Source organism: Dama dama, chromosome 33, assembly GCF_033118175.1.
Source record: "Dama dama isolate Ldn47 chromosome 33, ASM3311817v1, whole genome shotgun sequence".
Taxonomy (NCBI): Eukaryota; Metazoa; Chordata; class Mammalia; order Artiodactyla; family Cervidae; genus Dama; species Dama dama.
This window is the reverse complement of record NC_083713.1, coordinates 8047944-8074808: the sequence shown is the minus strand read 5'-3', so window position 1 is coordinate 8074808 and position 26865 is coordinate 8047944. Positions and strand designations below refer to the sequence as shown.

At 50.6% G+C, this 26865-nt stretch overlaps 1 protein-coding gene across 1 annotated transcript in view; it reads left to right on the top strand.

Moving 5' to 3' along the window:
• LOC133050739 (liprin-alpha-1-like) overlaps window positions 1-22112 on the top strand; it is a 60524-nt gene extending 38412 nt beyond the window's left edge. Inside the window, 14 exon segments of the mRNA XM_061134994.1 lie at window positions 1853-2090; window positions 2537-2585; window positions 5342-5417; window positions 5525-5639; window positions 5642-5724; window positions 7300-7359; window positions 7854-7880; window positions 14105-14280; window positions 14370-14481; window positions 16422-16488; window positions 16601-16789; window positions 17689-17798; window positions 18201-18373; window positions 21866-22112. Of these exon segments, the coding sequence (XP_060990977.1) occupies window positions 1853-2090; window positions 2537-2585; window positions 5342-5417; window positions 5525-5639; window positions 5642-5724; window positions 7300-7359; window positions 7854-7880; window positions 14105-14280; window positions 14370-14481; window positions 16422-16488; window positions 16601-16789; window positions 17689-17798; window positions 18201-18373; window positions 21866-22112 (1722 nt within the window).
• The last annotated feature ends 4753 nt before the right edge of the window (window positions 22113-26865 follow it).

Here is a 26865-nt window from a genome sequence, read left to right as displayed (position 1 = left end):
TTCCTGACCGCCTTTGTATGTTCTTTCTTTGTGAAGCATAATTGCTGTGCAATATTGGTTTGATTTCTGCCGTAAATCAACATGAATTAGCCCTAGGTGTGCGTATGTCCCGTCCCTCTTGAATCTCCCTCCCACCTCCCCTCGCAACATTCTTCTTTCTATGGGTATATGAATAATAAAGAGTGTTGACTAAATTGACATAGAAAGCTCCCACACACAAGCGTGCACACGCACACTCCCTACTGCATTCCCCTGGCCAGCCCGCCCGGGCACCCTCGGTGAGCCTTGACACCTGCACTCTCTTCCCACCCTCGGCCCGCTGCCCTCGCCTCTGCAGCAGAGGGGCCCTGGCCCCGAAGATGCTGAAGTGATGGAGCCTCTTGTCTCCGGATCCAAGGGCATGAACACCCCGTCGGTCATCCTTTGGGGACACCTATACTTCCGCCTTCTAGCCTTTCCATTCTCTCCATCCGTTTCTCTTACCAGAATGTCCATGTGATGACACGGGCTCCCATTACCAGCTCTGGCCTGTTCTCAGGGAGAGTCCAGCTTTCCCTCGGCACTCTTAAGTGGCAGTGGGAAATTTGGCTTCAGTACTTTATTGAAAGAAAGCAATAAATAATACTGTGATAAAAATTGTTCCAAAGTAAACTGTATGTACTTTCTCACATATTCAGGAAGTTCACAAAATATTAACAGAAAAACAGAATGGTAACAATGAACTGTACAGGTAAACTGAAGGCACTACCCACATGTAAAGAGACATGCCGTCTCTGTCTACCAAGCTATCAGCGGCATCATAAATAACACACCGTGATCTGAACGCATCTCTTGCTGGCTTTTTTAATGTGCCACTGAACAAGTAAAAGTTACATTTGCTACTTATACAATCCAGAATGGCTATGTCATCAAAATCTAAAAGTGTATGCCTAGATCCATTCTTTAAACAAGTTTACAAACAGATGTAAAAAGATGGTTTACAGAAGAAAAATGAGGCCTTTGTCAGAGCTGCATCATGCTGTCTGTCTGTCGGGGATGTGGCTCCTTCACCATCCAGCACATCGGCTCCGCAGCGGGCGCAGGGCATCGCGATTGGTCCCGGAAGAGTCTCAGTGGAGAGGAGGGATCCGGGTCCACAGAGGCCAGGTTGTGGGAGAGATTGTCATAGGCTTCTTCTAGTCATACTTTCAGCCCAGATTTCAGTAGAAGCTCACACTCAACACCCGTACTTTTACATCACTTCACGCTGCAGACAAAAAGCATTTCTTGCTGGAAAAAGTACAGTTTAGGTCAGTCGTTAAAATGCGACCATTGGTTGAAATTAAGTTTGCTCATTTCAGAGTGATTGTTGGAGAGCTTGGTTACATTCTGGAAGGATAATGCACACCGTGTCATGATGGTTTTACAATCGCAGGAAAACCCCTTCTCTCATGGTTTATCATTTAAAAATCAAACAAGAATAATGACAATAAATGCATCATTTACAAAAGCCCTATGTTTGTTCATAGGCTTTATACAGACAAGCAGTACAGTACATTCATTTGAAAGACTAAAATCAGGTATCAGAAGATGAATTGATCTGAAAGGATATTTATAGCCTGAATATACAAGAATAAGTATCTATCTAAATGAAGTCATAAGTTTACATAAAGATAAGAAACATTAAATTCTAAAATATTTTCTCTCTGGTATGCATGAATTTTTCACTAATGAAAAACCCTGTAATGAAATCTCTTCAGGTCCATATAACAAGTAGTAACAGATTAAAGATTGCACTGCCGCGGTGGGAGGGACACCCGTGCCCAGGGACGCTAGGGAGCCTCGGGCCGTGGTCTGACCACTCCTGCGGCAGCGGGGCGCCAAGGTCACGTTCTCTGCCGCTGAGGGCTCTCCAGGGCCGACCTCCGGAGACCCGCCGACCCTCCACTCCCAGGGCGTGGCCTCCGTGCCCCCTCGGGACCAGGCCGGCCTGTGCTCACCCCGAAGCTCAGCAGGAGTGAGTCCTGACTGTGGCGGAGTCCAGCCTCTGCGTTCCCGCCACGCTGCCGGGTCCCAGGAGCGCGGGAGGAAGCGTGTAAACCCAGAGTGCGGTCAGTCGTGGAACATCACACGGGCTGGAGGACACACACACTCACTCCCGCAGCAGCGCCCACTCCTACTCAGGGTCTGGGGAAACTTCTAGAGGGTGGATGATCCAGAGAGAGCGAGCCTGGGGGCTGCCACATGGGGGTCCCTGCCACCCGGGGTGGGGGTGGGGGCAGTCACACTAGAGCAGCAACGGCACATTCGATGACAGAAGCGCCGACATGGGGACAGCCACTGCACGTGACCAGCTGCCAGCCTCTCCTTAGACCTCCAGATTCACAGGGCTCCAGATTCACAGATTTGACACAGTCTGTTGTTACCCAATTTTACATTTGCCTCAATCCCTCAGCTGCCAGCTTTACGGGAAGAGGTACGAGATGACAAGACCACTATCAAATGTGAAGCCTCGACCCCCACCTCGCTGCGGTCCCTTCGGCTGGACCGGCTGCAGACAGGATGCTGTACACGGCCAGCCACACGGACGTCAGGGACGCCTGCAAGTAAGGGGCCTGCGCGCCTCATCGTCAGTTTCAGGAGCCCTGCGCCTCTTGTCTTCAAAGTGATGGAAGGATAATTTTAAAGGAATCCTACTGGATTCGGTGTCTGTGTTTAGGGGTGTGTGTGTGTGTGTGTGTGTGTTCTGGTAGGCAGGTTTCTCTGGAGCTGGTGTTAAGGTGGACGTCTAACTCTGTGTGTGTGTGCGTGTGCATGCGTGCACAAGTGGGTAGTTCTTTGTTGCTACGCATGGCAAATCTAGGGTGTTCTGGTGGCTTCATAGAGAACAATTCAAAATACAAAGATTTTCTGAACACAGTGGGTGATCTCAGTTCTGTCAGTCAGCCAGAGACAACATTGACTACAGGGAAAATGCCTTATCTATAAAACGTGAAAAATATTTTAGTGTTCCAGAAAAAATATCACTTGAATATAGTTTAACATTTATGGCATTATAGATGTGAGAATGAGTTGGTTTCTCAAAACTGTTTTCTTTCTATTAAGCCCCGATTTGTCTCAAAGGTATTCTTTTAATTGCTAAATTTACGCAGCCGACGCATCCACTTTCAGGCAATTGTTCAGGGTTGGTGAGTCTCAGATTTTCATGTTCCGTGGAAACTCCCGGGGAGAGCACTGCAGGCGCAGCAGGTGCTGGACGTGCTCCGTGAGGAGTGGAGGCCGAGGCCGCCGGGGCCGTCCGAGTCCCTGTGGGTCACGCGGTGTCCTGGGCGTGCGGGGACACCCCCGGGCCTCACGTAGCTCCTGCTCTCAATGCTGTCTTTCCTCTTCCCCTTGGCGCCATCTCGCAGGGGAAGCCGAGTCAGCAGGCTTGCTGAGCTGTGTGTGTCCTGAGGCCTCCCCGTGGGACTCGGCCCCAGCTCCAGGCTCTGAGCCGCGCAGCGCTGCAGGGCTGGGGCCCGGTGCTGGTGAAGGGGAGCCCTGCGAACCCTCGTAGGAGGTGCTGGGCTGTGCGGACGGTCAGTCTCAGAAAACAAGGCCACACCTGTTGTCTGGGTGGTGCCCCGAGTGTGGCATTTGATGGGAAGAGGCTCACACAGCATCTCGTTAGGAAAGACAGCTTGACCGCGGTGCTCATGTTCTGCTTTAACGCGCCCGTTGTCATCCACAGACGGTGTGACTTTCTCTCGGGCCTGTCTGTTCCCCATAGAATTCACCGTATTTCTGAATGTCTTTCTCCCGTGACTCTAATTTTAAGGCGAGGAAGCATGCCACGTCACTTTACTGCTAGAGCAAGTGTTTTAATGAATTGCACTTGGGGACTCGGACTTGAATTTGATCCTCGAGGGGGCAGAGGAGAGCCCAGCTAAGTTGCCCTGCAGTGCGGCCCGAGCAGGGTCATCGCAGCATTCCGCAGAGCAGGCAGCCCCCCAGGCTCGTCTCTCAAGCCGTCTCTGTAAAGAGAGGTTTCAGCTGAGAGTGAGCCGGTGACAGCAGAGTGGTGCGATATCTTACAGCCGAGGAAATAAACTCCAGCAGAAGCCAGGCGAGTCTTCCGTTTGCTTCTGGATGGTGGTTGTGGTTGGGACGCCAACTCCAGGCATGTGGTATATGCCTCGTTCCCCTGGGATATGGGAATTTTAAAAGTTTGCCTTTTCAGAAACTCTCCTTGAGCTATTAAGGGGCTTCCCCAGTAGCTCTAACGGTAAAGCGTCACCTGCAATGTCAGAAACCTGGGTTTGATCCCTGGGTTGGGAAGATCCCCTGGAGAAGGACATGGTAACCCACTCTAGTACTCTTGCCTGTAAAATTCCATGGACAGAGGAGCCTTCTAGGCTACAGTCCGTAGGGTCGCAAAAAGTCGGACACAACTGAGAGAATTCACTTTCACTTTCACTATTGAGCTATTAAGACACACGTTGTTTTTTCGGGTATAATTATTCCTAGAAAATAGGATATTTACTATTCTAGGAAACCCAAGGTTGACTTAAAGGAAGAGTTACTTGAAATTTGATGTGAAACATTTGAGCTTGAAGCATACATAGACTTCACAGTCTTAAGTAAAGTCGCATGCTATCTGAGTGTCTTGTAAAGCTGCTGTGTTTCTTTAGGGAATTCCCTGGCAGTCCAATAGCTATGACTCTGCGCTTCCACTGCAGGGGCCTGGGGTTTGATCCCTGGTTGGAGAACGAGGGACCCGCAAGCCACACAGCGCCCTAGCCAAGAGAATAACCAGGGTCTTAATGCAGCACACAGCTAATCAGCGGAACAGCGGCATGGGAGAGCAGCAGCCCCACCCAGCCGTCCCCTTGCTCACTGGGTGAGTTCTGTGTGGAAAGTCTGCGTTGCTCCGCGTGGGTCTGTTGTGCAATGCTGTGCATCCCAGAAGCTCTCTCAGGGCCAGGCTCCTCTGCTCAGGCCCTGCTGTGGTTTCCTCTTCTACATATCTGTCCTCACTGTTTAGAAAGGGGAGAGTGGATGTTTCTCCTTGACTACCCTCCTCCCTTGGATGTGCAGACTTCTGAACCTTTAAGGTTGGCAATAACTCTTTCCTCCTGGAAGGAGGTGATTCTGTAGGGAATTGCGGGGAGTCATTCAGCATTCCATGACTCAGGTGTTCTTTGTAAAATGTCTGAACTGTCATTAAGTAGATGGTTTAGAAGATTAACGGAAAATGAGGAGATACGTACTGTTTCACTGTTGCACATTCATAAAGAGAATAAATACCTAGGTTAACTTGTTTGATATCAGTGTGTAGTAGTGATTCTTGAATTTTGAATGTCTCGTTACTTGTGGGCACGAGCTGCTTCAGGAAGCCTGGAGACAAGGCTTGGCGTTTTGCACAATGGGAGGGGCCGGCTGCTGTGGTCTGGCGGGAGGTGTGTATGCGCCCCCACCCCATGCCCACCCCACCCCGTCCTGGGCTGGGAGTGTCAGTCCCTCCACAGCCACGCATAACCTCCTGCCTCGTGTCTCCCGTCCCCAGCTCTGGGTCGGGATGCCGGCCTGGTATGTGGCTGCTTGCCCAGCCAGCGTGAAGAACGACGCCATCATGTCCGCCCTGTTGGGCACAGGGATCCAGCGTGAGATCGGCATCAGCAACCGCTGCGCCAGCTGAAGCTGCGGCTGGCGATCCGGGAGATCACGTCCCTGAGCAGCCCCTCCGCCCCTCCCACGTCCAGAACCGTGCACCTGCCCCCTTCCGTAGGGAGAGCTCACCCCCTCCCCTCCGCGTTTGTATCGCTTCTGGGCTTTTCTATACAGACATCCGCTGCTCCAGCTTAAAGTTCTAGCATTCAAAACCATGACAGCTTTTCATTGTGGCAGTTGTGTTGTTAAAAGATAGAGGATGGAATACTTCAGACAGATTATTTTTGTAACAGCTGGGCTGCAGTGGCATTGTAACAGAGAAATGGGTGTTTTTGAAAACATAAAAAAGGGAGTTTTGAAAATGTGAAAACTGTAACAAAAGGAAGTTTTTGAAAATGTATTAAAACACATGGAAATATAAATGTCAAGAAAGTGAAAGAGAAAAGGCTTAGCCCCCAGGCTGCATTGCTTTCCCCTCATTTGACTTGTCTGGCCTGTGCTCTTCAGCAGTTTCCTTTTTGGGAGCTGTAGACCCTGGGCTCTCGGGGTTTTAAGAGTCCGTACATCTGCCAGTTCACACCAAGTCGTGTCGTGTTCATCCAAGTTTCCTCCACGTGGGAAACCTTGAAAGTCCTGTAAGAGGGTCCTCCTCGTTGGAAAAGTTAAAGCAAATCTGGTGCAAACATGGCTTGCCGCCAGGAGATCAGCGCCGGCCAGCTCCTCATTTCTCGAGTGCGGACTGAGGACACAGCCCAGTCGCCAAGCTCGGTATGTCCACTCTGGAAAGGAACCCTGGTGAGGAGACGTGGCCTCCCAGACGTACCTGCCCTGAGGAGCTGCCCTGGCTCAGCTCACGATCATTGCACACGGAAAGCGTGAAGGCTTTCTCGTCCGTCTGGCCTCTAAGTGCGAGCGTGACGGTGGTGAGCTCACCCCGCACAGATGCGCTTGTTCTCAGCATATCTGCTCCGCTCTCTGTGCCCCGGAGGGCTCACCAGAGCCACCTTTTGAGAAATGGAGGTGCTGAGAGTTCCCCGGAGGTTTGATGAAGAGTCTCAGTAAAGGAGCTTCTTATGAGTTGAGTTTAACCGGCGGTGACCACAAGCAGCAGCCCCCGGGAGGAGGCTGCTCCCCGGGGATGGGGTACAGCAGCTCCCCAGGAGCCCGCCCGCCCCCTGGGGGCTCGTCTGTCTCAGCCGGCGATGCCGCGGGGTGCCGTTGCTGGAGCCCCCGCAGCTTCCTCTGATACAGAGAGACCCAGTCCCTGGCGGGCACCTGCTCAGGGCCGTGCCCCCAGAACCCAGAGCTGGCCGCTGTGCCCTGCCTGGGCAGGAGCCTTCTAAGCGCGCGGCGTTCACAGCTCCTGGAGAATGCTCCCTGCACTCAGCGGCGCCCCCGGGCGCTCTGTCCTCTCGCCGTCTCCCCTGGCTCAGGCGGTCAGCGCTGCAGGCGAAGCGCTGGGGCTCCCTCCTTGTGGCTGGGACCCAGTGTTAGGAGGGCAGGGTCGTTCCAGGAGCAGGCCTGGCATGTTCTCCCTGCGCTGATGATGGGGCGGTGGGGGCCGGCCTCTGCCCCCGCCCGCCCCTCCGCGCCCGGGCTCCCGGTTCTGCCACCTGTCCTCTCTGCCACTGCTGCCCTGGCCGGGGTGTGGCTGGTCCCGGGGCCCCCTAGACCTCAGGAAACGTCTGGTGAGCACAGGAGATGGAGGCACTCATGGCCACGCCGCCAACCGCCAGTCCCGCGCGCGCTGCTCTCCCTCCCCGGGCGGCCCCACCTCAGGGCGGCCGTTCTCGGCCTTTTGGTGGAAAACAAAAATGTCGTTTCACATTCCATTTGTTCTGGATCAGTGTCTCTCTTAGGTATTGGTTAAACATATGAATAATCCATATTTAATCTTACGTTGTGTTTGTTTCAGGAACTTGAAGTTGGTAGACTTGCTCCCTGTAGAACAGACTCGATGCCTGTCTCCCTTCTGGGACCGCGGTTGAGCCCTGGGGCCTAGTGTTCTCTTCTGTGGGTGTGCTTGCTGGGGTGGGGGTGGGGGGCGCTCTTTGCATGAGATGTTGGGATTGAGGCTTTTGCATGGCTGCTGCCTGCTGCTCTGACCCTGTGACGCTTGTCTCCAAGTTCGGTTGCCCCTCCCCTGCAGAGTGAAGGTGCTCCTGTCCCCCACTCACCAGTCCTAATCGTTCTGCTCTTTTGTATCCCTAACCAAGTAACATCAGGAGGATGAGGAGGGAAGCTGGGCTCAGGTTGGAGACTTTCTGTAATGTATTCTTCACTATATATATAGCAACAAAAAGAATGGGAGGGTGAGAATTTGTAATTTACTTTTCTTGATGTTTTCAACACCGTGATTTAGTCAGAATACTGGTAACGATTTGAAAGCATTAGCTGAAGCAAAGCAAAAGATTAAAGAGAACGTCTCATGGACAGTTTTGAACATCTCTGGTAGTTAATTCTCATGGACATAAATCTCTTTGATACACGTTCTTTCCTGCAAAGCCCTATGGCTTGGGCAGCTACTTGGGTGGTGTGTTTCAGTCCCCGGTGGGGTAGCGTCAGTTACGAGATCTGCTAATGAGAAAATCATGTTTAAATAAATTTCCAACACAAGAGTTGCCATAGAGACGCTGCCTCTGTCGGTATTTACCGTGGACTGTCCTAATCCTATGTGTTCCAAAGTCTTTCCTACTGATGGACTGCTCAGAAATTGAGCCTACTCTTGCTTAATGCACATGTTGAATTTTTAGGTCCCCAGTTGAACTCAAAAGCAAAAACTCTGTCACAACTGTTTTGCAACCTTGCTTTGAGACAGTTTGATTGAAAACAGTGATTTTCCTGCCTGTGACCCCACCGACTTTGTTCTGTGACACTCGACAAGTCGAAGTCTACCAGGTGTGGGCAGGAGTTTCCCTGAGGGGCTCCCTAGTGGCAGTGCTGTGTATGGACCCTGAAAGATACCTGTGTAACCAAAGAATCAAAGGAATTCTGAATCAGAGTTTTCCTGACCACAAGCTGAGAGGTGAAACACCCATTTCCCTCTATTTGTGCTTCAGAAGTAAAGCCAATTATATCACTTAACAGAAGAGCAAAGTGGCTATAATATGATTCTGTGAACTCCCCCTCCCCTTGATTCTGGGAGCCGTTATGGGGGGGTCCCGCCCGTGACAAAGTCATGAAGAAAATACTGGGCAGGCAAGGCCATCCGGGACCCCATCCGTGATGAGGTCACGAGGAAAACACCTGACAGGCAAGGCCGTCTAGGATAAGGGACCCTCCAGGTTGGCCTCGGCCTCTACCCTACCCTATATCCTCCCCCTTTATCTGCTGTTGTTCTTATTTGCCCTGCTGCAGATTCTTGTGTTGCCTGCCGAGAGCTCACCTGCTCTTCTTTCACTGAATAAAGACCAACTTAAAAGCTAATTAATAAATCTCCTGGACACTGGTACCCTATGAAGGGGCCAGGGATGAAGGAAATGCTTCAGTTCAGACCCTTTTGCTGGCATTCTGGCTTGTTTGATAAATGTGTGCTCTCATTGCACAAAATGCTCATGATTGTTCTAAACATCCTAAGCACAGTACACTAACAAAAGAAACTATTAAGCATAGGCCCCTTCGCGGGGTGAGAAAAGCTCCACAAATATTATAGCCACATATACACCTAATAGAAAATAGTTTAGATAGAGATTAGCTGGCGACTTCTTGCAGGTAATTAACTTTTAGACTAAGAGCCTATTTTGTGCCATATCTGCTGTTTTTGCAATCCTTTGCATTTCTGTTCTGTGAAAAATGTAATCCTATCTAGTTCCCATGGAGATGACACCTAATAGAAAGAAAATAGATTAACCACAAAAAAGACAGGGTCGGCTACTGAAGTTGCTTAAAGTTGCACCAGGTGCAAGCCATAAATTGTCAACAGATCTGAAAGCCAAAAGATATTATACATAGAGATTAACCATTAATAAGGCCCTAATAGGCACAGAGCCCTTTGGGGGGTGAAGAAGCCCTATTACAAAATACAAAAAATATTGTTTTAAAAGTGGTTATTAGATCAACGTTAGATTGATGTTAATGTGCTGAGGTTGTGCAGTAGAAACTATTGTTAATGTAGTTGCAGATCTAGTAAAATAAGAGTTTAGCCCTAGTGTAAAAACAATAAGATAATTGTTAATTTTAACCAAGAGCGCTAAACAGGGGCTGCCTCACCAGAGCCACAGAGTCTTTGTGTGTTAAACTTTTTAGATAAATTTAGCTGAGAATTTCTGCAAAAAGACTGACTTTTATGTTAACAAGATTGTATTTCTATTATGTTACAACTTGCTGTACCATGAGACTGCCAATTTTCTGTTTTCTGCTAACCTCAAGGCCAGAAGATAATGTACAAAAAAATCTATGGGAAAAGACTCTCATAAACAAAAAATATACAGAGCACACCTGGTTTCGTGAAGGACAAGCTGATGTTGTTAAACTAAGTCTGTATGCTTATCTGCCCCTTAGAAATGTACCAACTTAGGGTATAAAGGCTATGGTGAAAAATAAAGCAACTGCCAGACTCTGCCGCACCTTCCTGGTCTGGTCTCTCTCTCTCTCTCTCTCTCTCATTCGCCGACGCCGTTCATCCTGAGGGTTCCCCTCGATCCTGCTGGGGCTGGACCCCGGCACCTTGACTTAGGTATTCTGTGCCTCTGCTCCAGATAAATATCCTCATTAATTATTTAACCCAGTCAGTAATGACCATCAGTGAATTGAAAAGAGCGCATTTCACTGTTGCTTAAATACCAGTATATTTTACACTAAGAGGCAGAACTTTGCCTGCATCTTGGGAATTAAGCTGACATATAAATTAAGCTGAACGTTTGCTTTTTGCAATGGAAATCCAAACAAGGATGAGCCATGCCAACGACGCCAGAATTGCTAAGTTTTGGTCTTCAGCGTAAGCAAGAACCCCTTTCTGTGAAGCCGTCAAGGGCAGATGACGTAACGTGCATCTCCCCTGTGCTGGCACACAGTGACCTGCTCCTGAGCCAAAGGGAAGTTTGAGATGGCCTCGGGCTCTCCGGCAGAAGACATCAAGCTGTGGTCAGAGATTTTAATGTCTTAATTTAGCCAGTAGCGTCACCCAGGGGTCTACATGGGACTGTGCTATCCACTGGTGGTACCGGATTGAACGGGATCCGTGCCATCACTCTCACCTTGTTCAGAGTTCAGAAAACTGATTTGTGTTTGTGACCATTTCAGTGATGGAAAAATAGACCCTACAGAGTCTCTTCTGTGCCAAATGTTCTCTTTTCCTGAGAGAGCCCTGTTGTGTGCATTTTTTCCACGGGCTGGGATGACAGCCCAGGAGATGTGGGTCTCCCTGGGACTGAGCCTGATCCTCCCAGGAACTTATATTATCGACCACTAAAATGTGAATAGACTATATAACGAGTGAACAAAAATGAGGAGGCTTCTCCTTCCATGGAATTCTCTATTTAGCAAAGTCTTTGCATTCTGTGTCTATTTAAAAATCCATAATCAACAAGTAAGAAAATAATACCACATATTCATGCTCTAAGTGTCAGGCTTATGAGATGAGAGTTGTAATTGAAAGAGTGAAAACACATGATACTGTGATGATGTAAAAATGTTTCATGTTTATCTCCACTCATGATTATTTATAGAAATGTATTTTCTAATAGAAAGTTGTTTTTTTTTTTCTATTAGAACTTGAGTGTTCTTGTTGGAGTTTTTATGATTCCTTCTAGCTTTTTTGGTGTAAATAGTAGATCAGAGGCCAATTTCTGAAACAATCCACGCTGGTAGTCAGGAAGTATTAGGTCCAAGAATTCCATAATGTATGGAATTCCTCAGCACATACCTTAGTCTTCTTGGACTGAAGAACGTCAAGTGCCTTCTTTGGTGTGTGTGTATATACATGTCAGGTGTCCACTGTCACTGTGCAGATCTTGCACATATTCCATTAGATCTATTCCTGAGGAGTTCATAGGTTTTGATGACATTATAATTAAGGGTATTCTTCAAAATTTCAATTTCTGGCTTATTTCTAGTATTTAGAAATAGAGTGCATTTTTACATGTTGACCTTGTATACTGCAACTTTGCTGAACTCACTTTCATGCTTGTAACTGTTTTGTCGATTCATTTTCCATGTTAATCATCATGTCATCAGCAAAGACAGTTGTATTGCTTTTTCAGTTCATGTGATTTCGATTTCTTTTTTCTTGTCTTGTTACAGTGGCTAGGAGTTCCAGTACAGAGTGGAATAAAAGACATAAGAGCAGACGTCCTTGCTCTGTTCCTGATCTTTGGGAGAAAGCACCATATGATGTCAGCTCTACATGTTTCATAGATGCTATTCATGAGGTTGAGGCAGTTTTCTTCCGTTCCTAGATTGCTAAGACTTCCACATATCAGTGATGAATATTGTCAGATGCCTTTTCTCTATCTTTTAAGGTAATACTGTGGTTTTTATTTTCAGCCCATTGATGTGGTGGATTTCACTGATTTTTTCCAAATGTTGGCCTAATCTTATGTTCTTGGGATAAACCCTGCTTGTCATGATACCTTGTAGTTTTCAATGGTAACTGATTTCCTGATGAGTCTTTAAGGAATTTTGCATCTGTGTCTCAGAGGCATACTGATATTCTTGTAATATGTTTGTGTGGTTTTGGTATCAAGAGAATTCTGGCCTCAGAATGAGTTGGGTGTTATTTTTGTCACTATTTTGGAATAGTTTGTGTTAACTGGGATTTTCTTCATAGCTGTTTGTTAGGATTCACTGGTAAAGTCATTTAGGGTAGAGATTTTGTGTGTGTGGGTGTGTGGGTGGATAGGATTTCTAAGTACAGATTTGAGTTTTAATAGATCCAGGTCATCTGTTTCTTACTGAGTGGCTCTCATAGGTTGTGTCTTTCAAGAAAGTAGGGTATTTTATCTAAGCTGCCTAACATTGTTCACAGTTTGCCCTATCCTTCCAGTGTCTGTAGGATCTGTACTGATGCTCCCTCTGTGATTCTTGACATTGGTAGTTTATGTCTTCTCTTCTTTCTTCATCACTCTGCTTAGTCAGTTTTACGGATACTTCTGAAGAACCTGATTTTAGTTTCTTCATTTCGTTTTGTTTCTCTGGTTCCCATTTCATTGATTTTTGCTCTTTCTTTTTCTTCTTTCTGTGGATTTCATTTGTTCTTTTATTAGTTTTCTAAGATAGAGTCTTAGACTATTGATTCACAATCTTTCTTCATTTGTGTACGTATTTAACACTATCCGTTTCCCTCCAGGTACTGATTTAACCATGTCCTGTAGCTTTTAGCATATTGTATATGCACTGTCATCCACTTCAAATTATTTCCCATTTCATTTGTGATTTCTTCTTTGCCACATGAATTCTTTAGACATATGCTAATTTCCTGATGTTTGGGAGATTCCTGGATATCAGGGGTTTTTTAATTTCTATTTTGATTCTGTTGAGATCAGAAAACATCCTTTGCATGATTTTAGTCACTTTAAGTATGCTGAGATTGGTCTGTCTTTTGCAGAATGTCCTGTGTCCCCTTGAAAAGAGTGTTATCGTGCTGCTGTTGGACGGAGTGCTCTATAAAGTGTCAGTGAGATCAGGTTGGGTGATAGTGCTGTTTAAGAGGGCTTCCCTGGTAGCTCAGATGGTAAAGAATCTGCCTGCAATGTGGAAGACCTGGGTTTGATCCTTGGGTTGGGAAGATCCCCTGGAGGAGCATTGGCAACCCACTCCAGTATTCTAGCCTGGAGAACTGTTTAAAAGCTTCTACATCCTCACTGACCTTGGATGGTTGTCTGCCTGGCTTCCCTGTTCAATCAGTTATTGAGTCACTGAGAGGAAGATTGAGGTCCCTGACTGTAATTGTGGGTTTGTCTATTTCTTCTTTCAGTCGAGTTTAGTTCTTGTATTCCTTATCTCTTCTTTTTAAACCTATTTTTAATTCACTTAACTGACTTTGAAATTAGCAGATGTTTTGCTAGAGAAATTTAGAAAACAAAGTGTTCAAACTAAAATTAAAGCCAGCCAGAGATGTTTTTAGTGAGTAGAGTTAGGTTGATCCTTCAAACTTGTTCATGAGTCATGGTCATTCTTTGTTGATATATTATTATATTACATATAAAAGCTATTTCAGAGAAGTAATGTGCAGTCAGTTACAGTTTTATCATGGTTTGGTCGATAGGTTAAATTTATTACCACAGATGAGTCATAGACTTTTAATGGTGTAGTTTCTTTGTCTAAAACTTTGCCAGCAAATTTAAAAGGTAGCAAATAAAAGATCAAATTATTTTGAAGTTATGAGCAACAATGTTGTCTTTAGCTTAGCCTTTGAGAATATGTAATTGTTTAAAAATCCATTTTTAAGATGACTTAAATGGCCCTTGTGACTGTTTCCATGGGGTTTTTTGTTGTTGTTGTTTTTCCTGAATTAACCATCCTTCGTTATTGAAAGCAGACCCTTGCATACAGGGACGTGAGCCTCGAGCGGATCGGCACCGAGTGACTGCCCAGCCTGGGCCTCCGGCAGTGCCGCAGCTACCTCATGGAGTGCCTTGTGGACACGCGGATGCTGGACCACTTGACCGAGAAAGACCTTTGCGGACGACTGAAAATGGTTGACAGTTTTCACAGGTCAGTCAGTGCAAGTAGTTCTTACTAGTTGGCTGAGAGACGTTTGCCTGTGGCCAGGTCTAACTGTTTTCTTTTTCTCTTGGAAACAGAAACAGTTTGCAGTGTGGAATTGTGTGCCTGTGAAGGTTGAATTATGACTGAAAAGAACTGGAAAGGAAAAGAGAAGAAAGCCAGAATGAACTAGCACAGAATGAAAGGCTAGTACAGTCCTATTTCTTGGTTCCCAGTGTATAAGCCGCCTCAGAGATTTCCTATTGGAAAGGAAAATTCAGGAAATGCTTTCCGAGGAGAAATCACACCTCGCATCATTACAGAGGAGGCAGATGGGAAGGAGTGTTTGAGATCGGCCTCTGTGGCCAGAGAACTTGTGCTCTGCCCTCGGGCTCACATCGCTCTGCAGGTTGTGTGTCTTGAGGGGAGAGCACTTCCCCACGACTCTGGAGATCTCCCTGTGACTGTGCCATGCGTCCTGTTCGACTCACAAATGCTGCTGCAGGCTGCAGATCACTCCAGAGCCGAGAAGGGCAGGGCCCGCTGTGCACGCCTGTGAGTGTGAAGAACACTGCTCTGGCCCCCCGTCAAAGGACGTGAGGAGGCAGCATGGTCCTGTGCCCAGGCCGGAGGGGGTGTCCTTGACGATGGAGTGGGAGCCTCTCCGCTGGGGCGGGAGGAAGGCGGAGGCACTTCAGTTGCCAGGCGGGTGGGGAGGCCGGAGGGGACGCGGGCTGTCCATGCGGGGTCTCCCTGGGGCAGTGCCTCGCTGTGCGCTTGTGGCTCTGAGCGCCTGAGTACAACGGAGCGATTCTCAATAAGGCGTTAGCTGTAGGGCTTCCCTGGTGGTCCAGCGGGTTAGAATCATCCGCCTGCTAATGCAGGGGACAATAGTTCGATCCTAGGCCTGGGAAGGCCCCATACGCCATGAGGTGACAAGCCCCCGTGCCCTCGAGCCTGGGTTCCACAACAAGAGAAGCCACTGCACTGTGAAGCCTGACCGTGATAACCGGAGAAAGTGTGCACACAGCACCAGAGACGCATCACAGCCGAAAATAAATAAAATAAAATTTCAAAACGGATATTCCCCATTAAACACAGGGTAAGACCTCCCCGAACATTCAGAAAATAGATCACTGATAGCAGTAACAGTAACAAAACTTACTGAACGAGGCCAGGTACCTTCATAGGTTCATTCACTTAATCCTTACTATCGCCCTGTGCATGTAAGTGCCGTTTTCATCTCCAGTTTTTACTAAGAAGGAAAGTAAAGATAAAAATACGGCTGGGGAGATGGTCCATTGAAAGCTCATCTTGGTGTGATTGAGTTCATTTGAGTCATTAGAAAACCTATTTAAATTTTGCTATTTAAGTTTTAGTCTCCCTCAAAGTTATTTTATATTGAAACGTTGGTTTCTGCTTAGGAATGGTGTCTGTGAGTTGTGTTTTGGGGAGCAACTGGATGGCCTTACCCTATTCCAGGCCCCGTGTGCTTGGGGGACTGTTTCATAAGTGTACTGAAAACACACAAAACATTAATTCCCCGTGACACACAACCGTGACTCGTTCAGCCCCACACTGTAGTTCTTCTCTTCACTGGATGTTAAGGAGACGTGAGTGTGACAAGGAGAATCGGACACCTGAAGAAGCATCCATGGGCTCTGTTCAGTGTGAGACAGGGCTGGTTACAGCTTGAAAATGTTTCCATGGCAAATGACAGTGTGTTGTATTATATAGCAAGATGTGATTTCTCCAAAGTGAGAGGTGAAACCTGCTAACTGTCAGGAGGAATGTCCACCCGGGCAACCAGGGTGGTCCAGTTAGGGTGCAGTCAGGGTCCTGGCACGCGTGTTACCCCACCCTTGCCACGCTCCTCTGGTCCCAGTTTGGGCAAATCAGTCACATGGTCATCACGAATGGGGTCAAATACACGTGGACAAAAGTGCAGTAGCAAACTCGGCCATTTAAAGGGCTGGTGGCTTTTTGTTTTTGTCCTTTGTTTTAAAATCTGTCTTGTTTTCTGCCCTGTAATTTCCAAGGATGATGATAACAGCTTGAGGAGGGCGCCTTCTTGGAGGAAAACATTCAGACCACAGGATGTCTGTGGCTCAGCTGCTGCGTGCGCAGAGTCTCTGCCCGCAAACCGCCAGGTCCCGTCCTCGCTGTCCCCACCCTCGGGCCCCTGCACGCTGTCAGTCGATGGGGCGAAGGAAGAAGGTGAGGCCGAGAGAGGTCCTCCCCCGAGTTCAGCCGGGCCGTAAGTACACCGGCTTGGCAGTTGTCCTTTCAAACCCAGCTCTGGTTTTCCCTCTGACGGCCTCTCTGCCAGAGAACGCTGCTCGTCCAGGCTGGGTGCCCGGGGCCGCTGTGTCCCCACTTGATGGCAAGACAGACGGCCAGACAGCCTGGGCCGGGGTCAGGCTCTGTGGCTCAGACGCCTTGTGCACGCGCCCCCCATGCCGCCAGGGTCCCGTCCGTGACAGCGGCATCTCAGGGGCTCCTTTCTCCCTGGTTGGCGGTGCCGGCCACACTGGGGGATCCCAGAGGGAGTGTGCGCTCACCCCGAGGGAGCGGGGCCTGGAGGGTCTCTTTGGTGCCGTTTTGTTCCTGTTATTAGCCCTTCCCACGAGTAGATTCATAAGCTTTGCTCTCACTTGCTCTGACAGAGCAAAGTGTTAAGCTGGGCACTTCGGTGAGGGGGCTTACAGGGAAGCAGCATCGTCTCTTCACCAGAACTCAATAACACGCTTCACCAGGGGTGGGGGAGACCCAGGGACGCTCTCCTGTTTTAAACGGCATTTTCCTTCCAAGGAGCATGCAGCTCATTTTTACAGATCTTAACTGCAGCTTAGCTTTAGTCGATTGAAGAGTCTTACTGCTTGCTTTTTTATTTTCCATTCTCCTCATTATAAATCCAACATTTCCCTGCCAGATGCACACGCTGGCATAGACATTAGAGTTTAGATAAATTAGAAAGAATCCTAGAAAGAGGTGTTGGGAATATAATATATGGCAGATGACCTTTTACAAACCCCGTGAGATAGGCGGGGTATAAACTGTGTAACTGGGTTGTTTTCAAGGCTTTTGAAGTCGCAGTGCAGCAGGTGTCCGGGGCGCTTAGAATCAGAGGGTTTAGATAGGTGGCCTGCTCCATCAGCAGCCCCCGCTGTCTTCAGCCCTCTCTGGAACCCTGGCCAGAGACTCATCAGATGTGTTCCTGAGGGGCCCAGGGGAAGACGGAAAATGTTGAATTGGGGGCAGCGGGTTTCTGCTAGGGGGTTATGGAGATTTCCTAGTCAACTTGGAGTTGGGGGTCGGGGCCGACCCATTGGGCCCTACAGCCTGTACTGTGATGAGAAAACAACATTAGTGGTGACATTTCCGAGGGAGGCTGAGACTGAGTTTCCGCTTTCTTAGATCAGCCCCGTGCTCTGCCCTCCCTGAAGCGGCCTGTGGAGAGCGGCATGGCCCCCAGGACAGCAGATCACGGGGCTCCAGGCCACGAGGGCCCGGCCACTGACCCACAAGTAGCTGGTCCCTTCCCACGTCCCGATCTCACAGATCCAGTCCAGAGGGCTGGAAGAGACGTCATGCATCCCTGTGAATCTGGAGGTCTAAGGAGAGGCTGGCAGCTGGTCACGTGCAGTGGCTGTCCCCATGTCGGCGCTTCTGTCATCGAATGTGCCGTTGCTGCTCTAGTGTGACCGCCCCCACCCCCACCCCCACCCCGGGTGGCAGGGACCCCCATGTGGCAGCCCCCAGGCTCGCTCTCTCTGGATCATCCACCCTCTAGAAGTTTCCCCAGACCCTGAGTAGGAGTGGGCGCTGCTGCGGGAGTGAGTGTGTGTGTCCTCCAGCCCGTGTGATGTTCCACGACTGACCGCACTCTGGGTTTACACGCTTCCTCCCGCGCTCCTGGGACCCGGCAGCGTGGCGGGAACGCAGAGGCTGGACTCCGCCACAGTCAGGACTCACTCCTGCTGAGCTTCGGGGTGAGCACAGGCCGGCCTGGTCCCGAGGGGGCACGGAGGCCACGCCCTGGGAGTGGAGGGTCGGCGGGTCTCCGGAGGTCGGCCCTGGAGAGCCCTCAGCGGCAGAGAACGTGACCTTGGCGCCCCGCTGCCGCAGGAGTGGTCAGACCACGGCCCGAGGCTCCCTAGCGTCCCTGGGCACGGGTGTCCCTCCCACCGCGGCAGTGCAATCTTTAATCTGTTACTACTTGTTATATGGACCTGAAGAGATTTCATTACAGGGTTTTTCATTAGTGAAAAATTCATGCATACCAGAGAGAAAATATTTTAGAATTTAATGTTTCTTATCTTTATGTAAACTTATGACTTCATTTAGATAGATACTTATTCTTGTATATTCAGGCTATAAATATCCTTTCAGATCAATTCATCTTCTGATACCTGATTTTAGTCTTTCAAATGAATGTACTGTACTGCTTGTCTGTATAAAGCCTATGAACAAACATAGGGCTTTTGTAAATGATGCATTTATTGTCATTATTCTTGTTTGATTTTTAAATGATAAACCATGAGAGAAGGGGTTTTCCTGCGATTGTAAAACCATCATGACACGGTGTGCATTATCCTTCCAGAATGTAACCAAGCTCTCCAACAATCACTCTGAAATGAGCAAACTTAATTTCAACCAATGGTCGCATTTTAACGACTGACCTAAACTGTACTTTTTCCAGCAAGAAATGCTTTTTGTCTGCAGCGTGAAGTGATGTAAAAGTACGGGTGTTGAGTGTGAGCTTCTACTGAAATCTGGGCTGAAAGTATGACTAGAAGAAGCCTATGACAATCTCTCCCACAACCTGGCCTCTGTGGACCCGGATCCCTCCTCTCCACTGAGACTCTTCCGGGACCAATCGCGATGCCCTGCGCCCGCTGCGGAGCCGATGTGCTGGATGGTGAAGGAGCCACATCCCCGACAGACAGACAGCATGATGCAGCTCTGACAAAGGCCTCATTTTTCTTCTGTAAACCATCTTTTTACATCTGTTTGTAAACTTGTTTAAAGAATGGATCTAGGCATACACTTTTAGATTTTGATGACATAGCCATTCTGGATTGTATAAGTAGCAAATGTAACTTTTACTTGTTCAGTGGCACATTAAAAAAGCCAGCAAGAGATGCGTTCAGATCACGGTGTGTTATTTATGATGCCGCTGATAGCTTGGTAGACAGAGACGGCATGTCTCTTTACATGTGGGTAGTGCCTTCAGTTTACCTGTACAGTTCATTGTTACCATTCTGTTTTTCTGTTAATATTTTGTGAACTTCCTGAATATGTGAGAAAGTACATACAGTTTACTTTGGAACAATTTTTATCACAGTATTATTTATTGCTTTCTTTCAATAAAGTACTGAAGCCAAATTTCCCACTGCCACTTAAGAGTGCCGAGGGAAAGCTGGACTCTCCCTGAGAACAGGCCAGAGCTGGTAATGGGAGCCCGTGTCATCACATGGACATTCTGGTAAGAGAAACGGATGGAGAGAATGGAAAGGCTAGAAGGCGGAAGTATAGGTGTCCCCAAAGGATGACCGACGGGGTGTTCATGCCCTTGGATCCGGAGACAAGAGGCTCCATCACTTCAGCATCTTCGGGGCCAGGGCCCCTCTGCTGCAGAGGCGAGGGCAGCGGGCCGAGGGTGGGAAGAGAGTGCAGGTGTCAAGGCTCACCGAGGGTGCCCGGGCGGGCTGGCCAGGGGAATGCAGTAGGGAGTGTGCGTGTGCACGCTTGTGTGTGGGAGCTTTCTATGTCAATTTAGTCAACACTCTTTATTATTCATATACCCATAGAAAGAAGAATGTTGCGAGGGGAGGTGGGAGGGAGATTCAAGAGGGACGGGACATACGCACACCTAGGGCTAATTCATGTTGATTTACGGCAGAAATCAAACCAATATTGCACAGCAATTATGCTTCACAAAGAAAGAACATACAAAGGCGGTCAGGAAAGTATGAAAAAAAGATTTCTCATAGAGATTTTTTTTTTATTTCTCATAGAGATTTATAATCACAACTCTGCGTACATCTGGGAGCAGGCTGCCCACCATCATCAGACCGCCCCACAGCATCAGACATTCCTTCCCAGCATGAGGCCCTAGTCCACCATCAGACCCTAGTGCAACATCAGACACTCGCCCAGCAACAGGCCCTTCCGCAGCATCAGACCCTAGTCTAGCATCAGACATTCCCCCAGCCTCAGACCCTAGTCCAGCATCAGAAGTCCCCCCTCAGCATGAAGCCCTAGTCCAGCATCAGACACTCGGCCAGCAGCAGGCTGTCCCCGAGCTTCTGACCCTAGTCTAGCACAAGATGTTCTCCTTAGCATCAGACGTATCCCCTCAACATCTGGCCCTAGTCCAGCATCAGACCCTCCCCCAGCATCAGGCCCTAGTCCAGCATCAGATTTTCCCCCTCCCCGCCCCAGCGTCAGGCCTTCCTCCCCCAGCATCAGGCCCTAGTCCAGCATCAGACCATAGTGCAACATCAGACAGTTGCCCAGCAACAGGCCCTCCCCCAGCATCAGACCCTAGTCTAGCATCAGACATTCCCCCAGCCTCAGACCCTAGTCCAGCATCAGAAGTCCCCCCTCAGCATGAAGCCCTAGTCCAGCATCACTCAGCCAGCAACAGGTTCTCCCCGAGCTTCTGACCCTAGTCTAGAACAAGACGTTCTCCCCAGCATCAGACGTACCCCCTCAATATCCGGCCCTAGTCCAGCATCAGACCCTCCCCCAGCATCAGGCCCTAGACCAGCATCAGGCCCTAGTCCAGCATCAGATTTTCCCCCTCCGCGCCCCAGCATCAGGCCCTCCTCCCCCAGCATCAGGCCCTAGTCCAGCATCAGACCATAGTGCAACATCAGACAGTCGCCCAGAAACAGGCCCTCCCCCAGCATCAGACGCTAGTCTAGCATCAGACATTCCCCCAGCCTCAGACCCTAGTCCAGCATCAGAAGTTCCCCCCACCCCAGCCTTAGGCCCTAGCCCAGCATCAGGCCCTCCCCAGCATCAGACCATAGTGCAACATCAGACAGTCGCCCAGAAACAGGCCCTCCCCCAGCATCAGACCCTAGTCTAGCATCAGACATTCCCCCAGCCTCAGACCCTAGTCTAGCATCAGACATTCCCCCAGCCTCAGACCCTAGTCCAGCATCAGAAGGCCCCCCCCCCCCAGCATGAGGCCCTAGTCCAGCATCAGACACTCGGCCAGCAACAGGCTCTCCCCGAGCTTCTGACCCTAGTCTAGCACAAGACGTTCTCCCCAGCATCAGACGTACCCCCTCAACATCCGGCCCTAGTCCAGCGTCAGGCCCTCCCCCAGAATCAGGCATGGCAGCCCCACTTGTCTGATCCTCCTGAGCACACTCAGGCAGCCCCCGAGCAGCAGGACAACAGCTCTTGCAGGAGGTGCATCTGTAGGAATCACCTGCGGAGCAGCAGCAGCTGGGGTCTGTTTCAGGTCAAGGAGAGGCGAGGGGGCACTTGTGCAGGAGGCAGCGGTGCTGTGGGCACGCTCCCCAGCTCTGCTTCTCCCCGTGGGGGCTCTGCTCTCCTGCTCTCTCACGGGCCCCAGGGCAGTGTCCTTCCAGATTCACGGTCGCCTTGATATCTCAAGCCCAAGTCCTGAGTTGCGTCCCAGTCCGGCTAGGCAGAGGCCTGGGAACACCCATGCTCAGGGGCTGAAAGGATCCCAGGGGGACAGCCAGGCCCCAGCGGGTGGCGGGGCAGGGGACGAGGGTGGCCGCCCACAGAGGGCCCCGCAGCAGCACTGCAAGGACAGCAGCGATGCCTCAGCTCACTCGGGGACGCTGCCGGCCTAGCACTCAGAGATGTAACCGCCGGCAGCAGCTCTGGGGACGCAGGAAGCCCGGTGAGTGACACCACGCCACTCAGGCCGTGTGCGTGGGCACTGCTCACCACGGCCTCGGTTTTCATTCTGGTTCCAACTGTCCCTCCAAGGGCTGACGGGCTCCTCTTCCGAACGGCACACTTGTTTTCTTTATGTGGGTGAAGGCGTCCCTGCTTGTTTCTGTCCGCACTGTTGTCGCTCATCGTGTGGTTTCCTCGTTACAACCTGTGCTTGCTGCTCTTCCAGTTTAACTTAGGAGCAGCCCTTCTTTTCTGCATCAGCGTTCACGGGGCCTTTCCAGGTGGCGCGAGCTGTAAAGGTCCTGCCTGCCAATGTGAGAGATAACGAGATGTGGGTTGGATCCCTGGGTCAAGAAGATGCCCTGGAGGAGGGCATGGCAGCCCACTCCAGCATTCTTGCCTGGAGAATCCCATGGACAGAGGAGCTAGTGGGCTACACTCCCTGGGGTCGCAAAGAGTCAGACACGACCGAAGCAGTTTAGCACACACTCAGGCTTTAGTTCAGTCGCTCAGTTGTGTCCGACTCTTTGGCACTCCGTGGACTGCAGCACTCCGGGCTTTGCTGTCCTTCACTATCTCCTGGAGTTTGCTCAAACTCAAGGCCATTGAGTCAGGGACGCCATAGAACCATCTCATTCCCGTTGCATCCACCAGAGCGGGGGCTGGGGCTCGGCAAAGTGCACGGTCCCACTGCCTGGGTGTGCACCTGCCCTCACCACTCCCTGACCGCGTGACCATCACTGTGTCCTCCTCTGTAAATTGGGAGGTGGCAGCCCCTGCTTGGGAAGGGGGACGCCCAGCATCTGGCATATAATCAATGCACCTTCCATCTCAGCGTTGTCTTTACTAAGACTAGGGATAGCATTGAATAATCTGCTCCTTTTTCTCTCTTGTGTCTTAACTGTGGTCCAGACCACATCTTGTTTCACTTACCCCTGGGTGTATATCCCACACCCAGCACAAACAAGACACTCTACAAATATCTGGCTGAAGAGGCAGGAACATACCCTGTCCTCAAGGAGATGAAGCCGAGAGAGATGGGGGCCTAATGGTAACACTGTGTGGTGAGGAGACCCCAGGAGGACCTGCGTGACTGTGTGGTGGGGCGTGGGCCATGGGCAGAGCCCCTGAGGAGCTCCTGGGGATGAGGAAGGTGGCAGGAAGGAGGAGGAGGGCCGTTCCTTGTGCGATGTCCAGAGATTGGACCTCACCCCTCACTGATGAGCACTTAGGCCATTTCCAAACACTTGTCAGTGTTCTGGAGGAAAGAATCATTGCCCAGCTCCTACTCAATCAACTTCATAGAATATGTTTCTAGCGTTGGAGTATAAACATCTGCTTTATTCATTCCATGCTTCGTTCATCCACCCATCGAGCCAGCCATCTCTTCAACCATCCACACACACTCACTAGTCCATATTCCACCCACTCATGAATTCCGTCCACCCATCAAGCCAGATATCTGTTCATCCATGCATCCACTCACTAATCCATCCATCCATCCATCCACTCACTAATCCATCCATCCACCCCTCTACACATAATTCATCCACCCATCCACTCATTAACTCATCAGATCATCTTGGACCCACCGAGAAGACGGATGCCTCCTCCGCTCCTGCTCCCAGGAGGACCCCGAGCGTGAGTGACAGGAGCCTCGTGGGGCAGCGGGGGAGACACAGAAGGGACATGCCTGCAGGCCCTCCTCCCTCTCAACGGGGAAGCACCCACCTGGTCCTAAGGCCTCCCTGCCGGGAGTCCAGGCCGGCCCTTTTACTTCTTGCCAAACAAGCGGCCGATGCAGGACCTGATGCCCTTCTTCTTCGCGGCTTTGTGCAGCGAGTCCTGGCTGATGGTGCTGCTGCTGGGGTTGCCCCCGGGGCCGTCCTGAGAGCTGGTCGAGCTTCGGGGAGAGAGAAGGACCTTTAACCGGCGCCCTCGTGCAAACACACAACCCTCCTCAAGATCTCCTGTTAGAACCGGCCACCCAGCAACACCCGCACCTCAACCCCGAGCACACAGTGGAGGCTCCTTCACCAACCACACTCCACACAAGCAGTGCAGGCTCCCGGCCACAGACATCCGCCCCGGGAAGCTGAGAGCCTCCGACTGGAGCTCCCCCCGAGGGCTTGACTCCAGGCCAGCTGGTGCAGAGGGCACTCCGACCCTCCCTCAGGGTCTCCGCTTGGCAGGTGACGAGGCTCCCAGAGAAGGCGAGCTCCCCCACTCTGGGCAGCTCCCCCCACCTCCGCAGGGTGACCGTCCCCGGCCGTGGCAGCACAGCTGCTGGTCAGGAGACCACACGTGCCCTCCATTGAGTGCTGCCTGGCTGAGGACCGGAGCTTAGCAGGCGGTGGTCTGAATGAGGACAGTGTCAGTCACTGCAGGGGATGGAGTCTCCTGAGAGGAGACCCTTGAGGAAAAGGGAGGGACCCTCAAGAGGGAACCCGAGAGGCACGGGGCCGTCACCCTCAGGAACGCGCCCCGGGTGGGGCAGACCTCTAGCAAGAGCAGGAAGAAAGCTCCCACAGCGGGGTCAATCCGTAGAAATGGATGTTTTCTAAAATCAGCAAGGCCACTGAGCTCTTCTCACCCAGCACCTGAAGTTCACCACTAAACACAGGCACCAAACCCAGTGGGATTCCTTTAAAGACATCCTTCTAACTCTTTCAAGAGAAGAGGCGCAGGGCTCCTGAAACTGACGACGAGGCGCGCAGGCCCCTTACTTGCGGGCGTCCCTGACGTCCTCGGGGCCGGCCGCGCGCAGCGCCCCCGTGTGCAGCTGGTCCAGCCGAAGGGACCGTGGCGAGGCAGGGCTCGAGGTTCCACCTTTGATGCTGGTCTCGTCGTCTTCTTCCTCTTCCATTAAAGCTGGCAGCTGAGTGAGACAGGTGTAAAATGGCAGTGTAAAACTGGCTAACGATAGACTGTGTCAGAAAAGGCAACCTCACAGGCTTTACATTATATCCGGAAACTTATTTGTAAATCTATTTGCTATGCTTTCCTCCAAGTACAAAAAAAACAAAAAACAAGCAAACAAAAAACCACCCTTGTTCCAGCTTAGTGCCATCTTACAGGACTGTCTTGTTCAAGAGAAGCGGGGCGTGGGGCAGCGAGAGCACCCGACTGAGTGCAGACACCCTGGACGGGAGCCTCCCTGAAGCTGGGCTCCGCCCTCCCTGGAATCCAGCGACCAGATGGCCCCGCCGGGCAGGACAGCAGAGCGACGCCAGCACCGTGAACCCTGCATGGCATGAACCGCCCTGATGAAAGCACTCTGCTCATCGCCAGATGCTGCTCAGAAGCACCACCAGCAAGAGGAAGAAGCCTCTCAGCAAAGGCGTCCAGACCCTTCTGTTTGAAGGAGCAAAGGACACAGCTTGTGCCACCACCCAAGATCATTGGTAGTGAGGATGCAGCCTACTGGAGCCCAGGACAACAGGGGAAAGACAGAAAAGGTACCTCACCCGGCATGCGAACACCACGTGTCTGGCTCGTATTCCTCAGTAATGGACAGACTGGGGGCTAACACTGAAGTGCTCACTCGCAGTTCGAGTGTACTTTGCTCACTGTGGTTTACATAGAGCACCCCTAGGTCTTCACTCAGAGATGACCTTGTATGAGACTAGAGGGGTGGGATGGGGAGGGAGATGGGAGGGAGGATCAAAAGGGAGGATCATACCCACGGGTGAGTCACGCTGAGGTTTGACAGAAAAGAACACAATTCTGTAAAGCAATTATCCTTCAATTAAAACATAAGCCAATTAAAAAAAAAAAGAGATGTTTCTCCTGGAGTCCCAGCTTTTCCGCTGGTCCTGGGTGTGAGGACAGGAAAGACAGTGGTGGTAACAGTGTGGGGAACAGATTAACCCCTTCAGGGTCCAGCCAGGTCTCACTAGTACATTTGGGTGTGTGGTTAAGCCAGGGGAAGTTTCAGGAAACAGGCACGGCAAGTATTTTTGTAAACAATGAGTGTCTTGTTTTAACCAACTAACCTGTGCCTTTGTAGTGGGATTCTCTAAAGAATACTGATCCACTGCAGCCCCACAGGAGCTTGGTGACAACAAAGTGACTCAGTGCAAAATACAGCTGAGCCCGTTCAACAGCAGCTGGGTAAACTATGCACCCTCCCCTCATCTCCAACAAGAACCCTCAGGCAACAGAAGGCTACAGAGGTTAGAAATTATCCCCACGGAACTGAACAGGGATCAGTCTCAAATTCAAGTTACAATAAGCCTTTATAAAAATCAGAAAACAACAGAAAGAGTGGGAAGTGACACGCCTGGGTTGACCGTGGACTCAGGGGAGACAAACACCTGCCTCAAACTCAGAGACCGCGGCCAGCCCCTTCCCCGGGCCTCCTCCTGAGGAAGGCCTCTGGGTCCCCAGCCTGGCCGCCTGCCCCCAGGAGGGAAGCCCGCCCCCCTGGTGCCCACGTGACTAGGATGGGCAGGACGGTGTCCTCACGTAACAGGAGGGCACAGCAGGCCACAGTGCCGGTGAGCGGCACACCCAGGTCACCAGCCCCAGGGCACAGTGCTGCTCCGCGGGGCCCAGCAGAAGGGCTCCTGGGCACTGAGCTGCGTGAACTGGAGCGCGGCTGCCCGAGTCCTGCGGGAAGGTCCCAGGAGTGGTCGGTCAGCGGGCTGGGAGCGGGAGAGGGACAAGGACGGCCAGCCCTCGGGGCACTGGACTCAACAACAG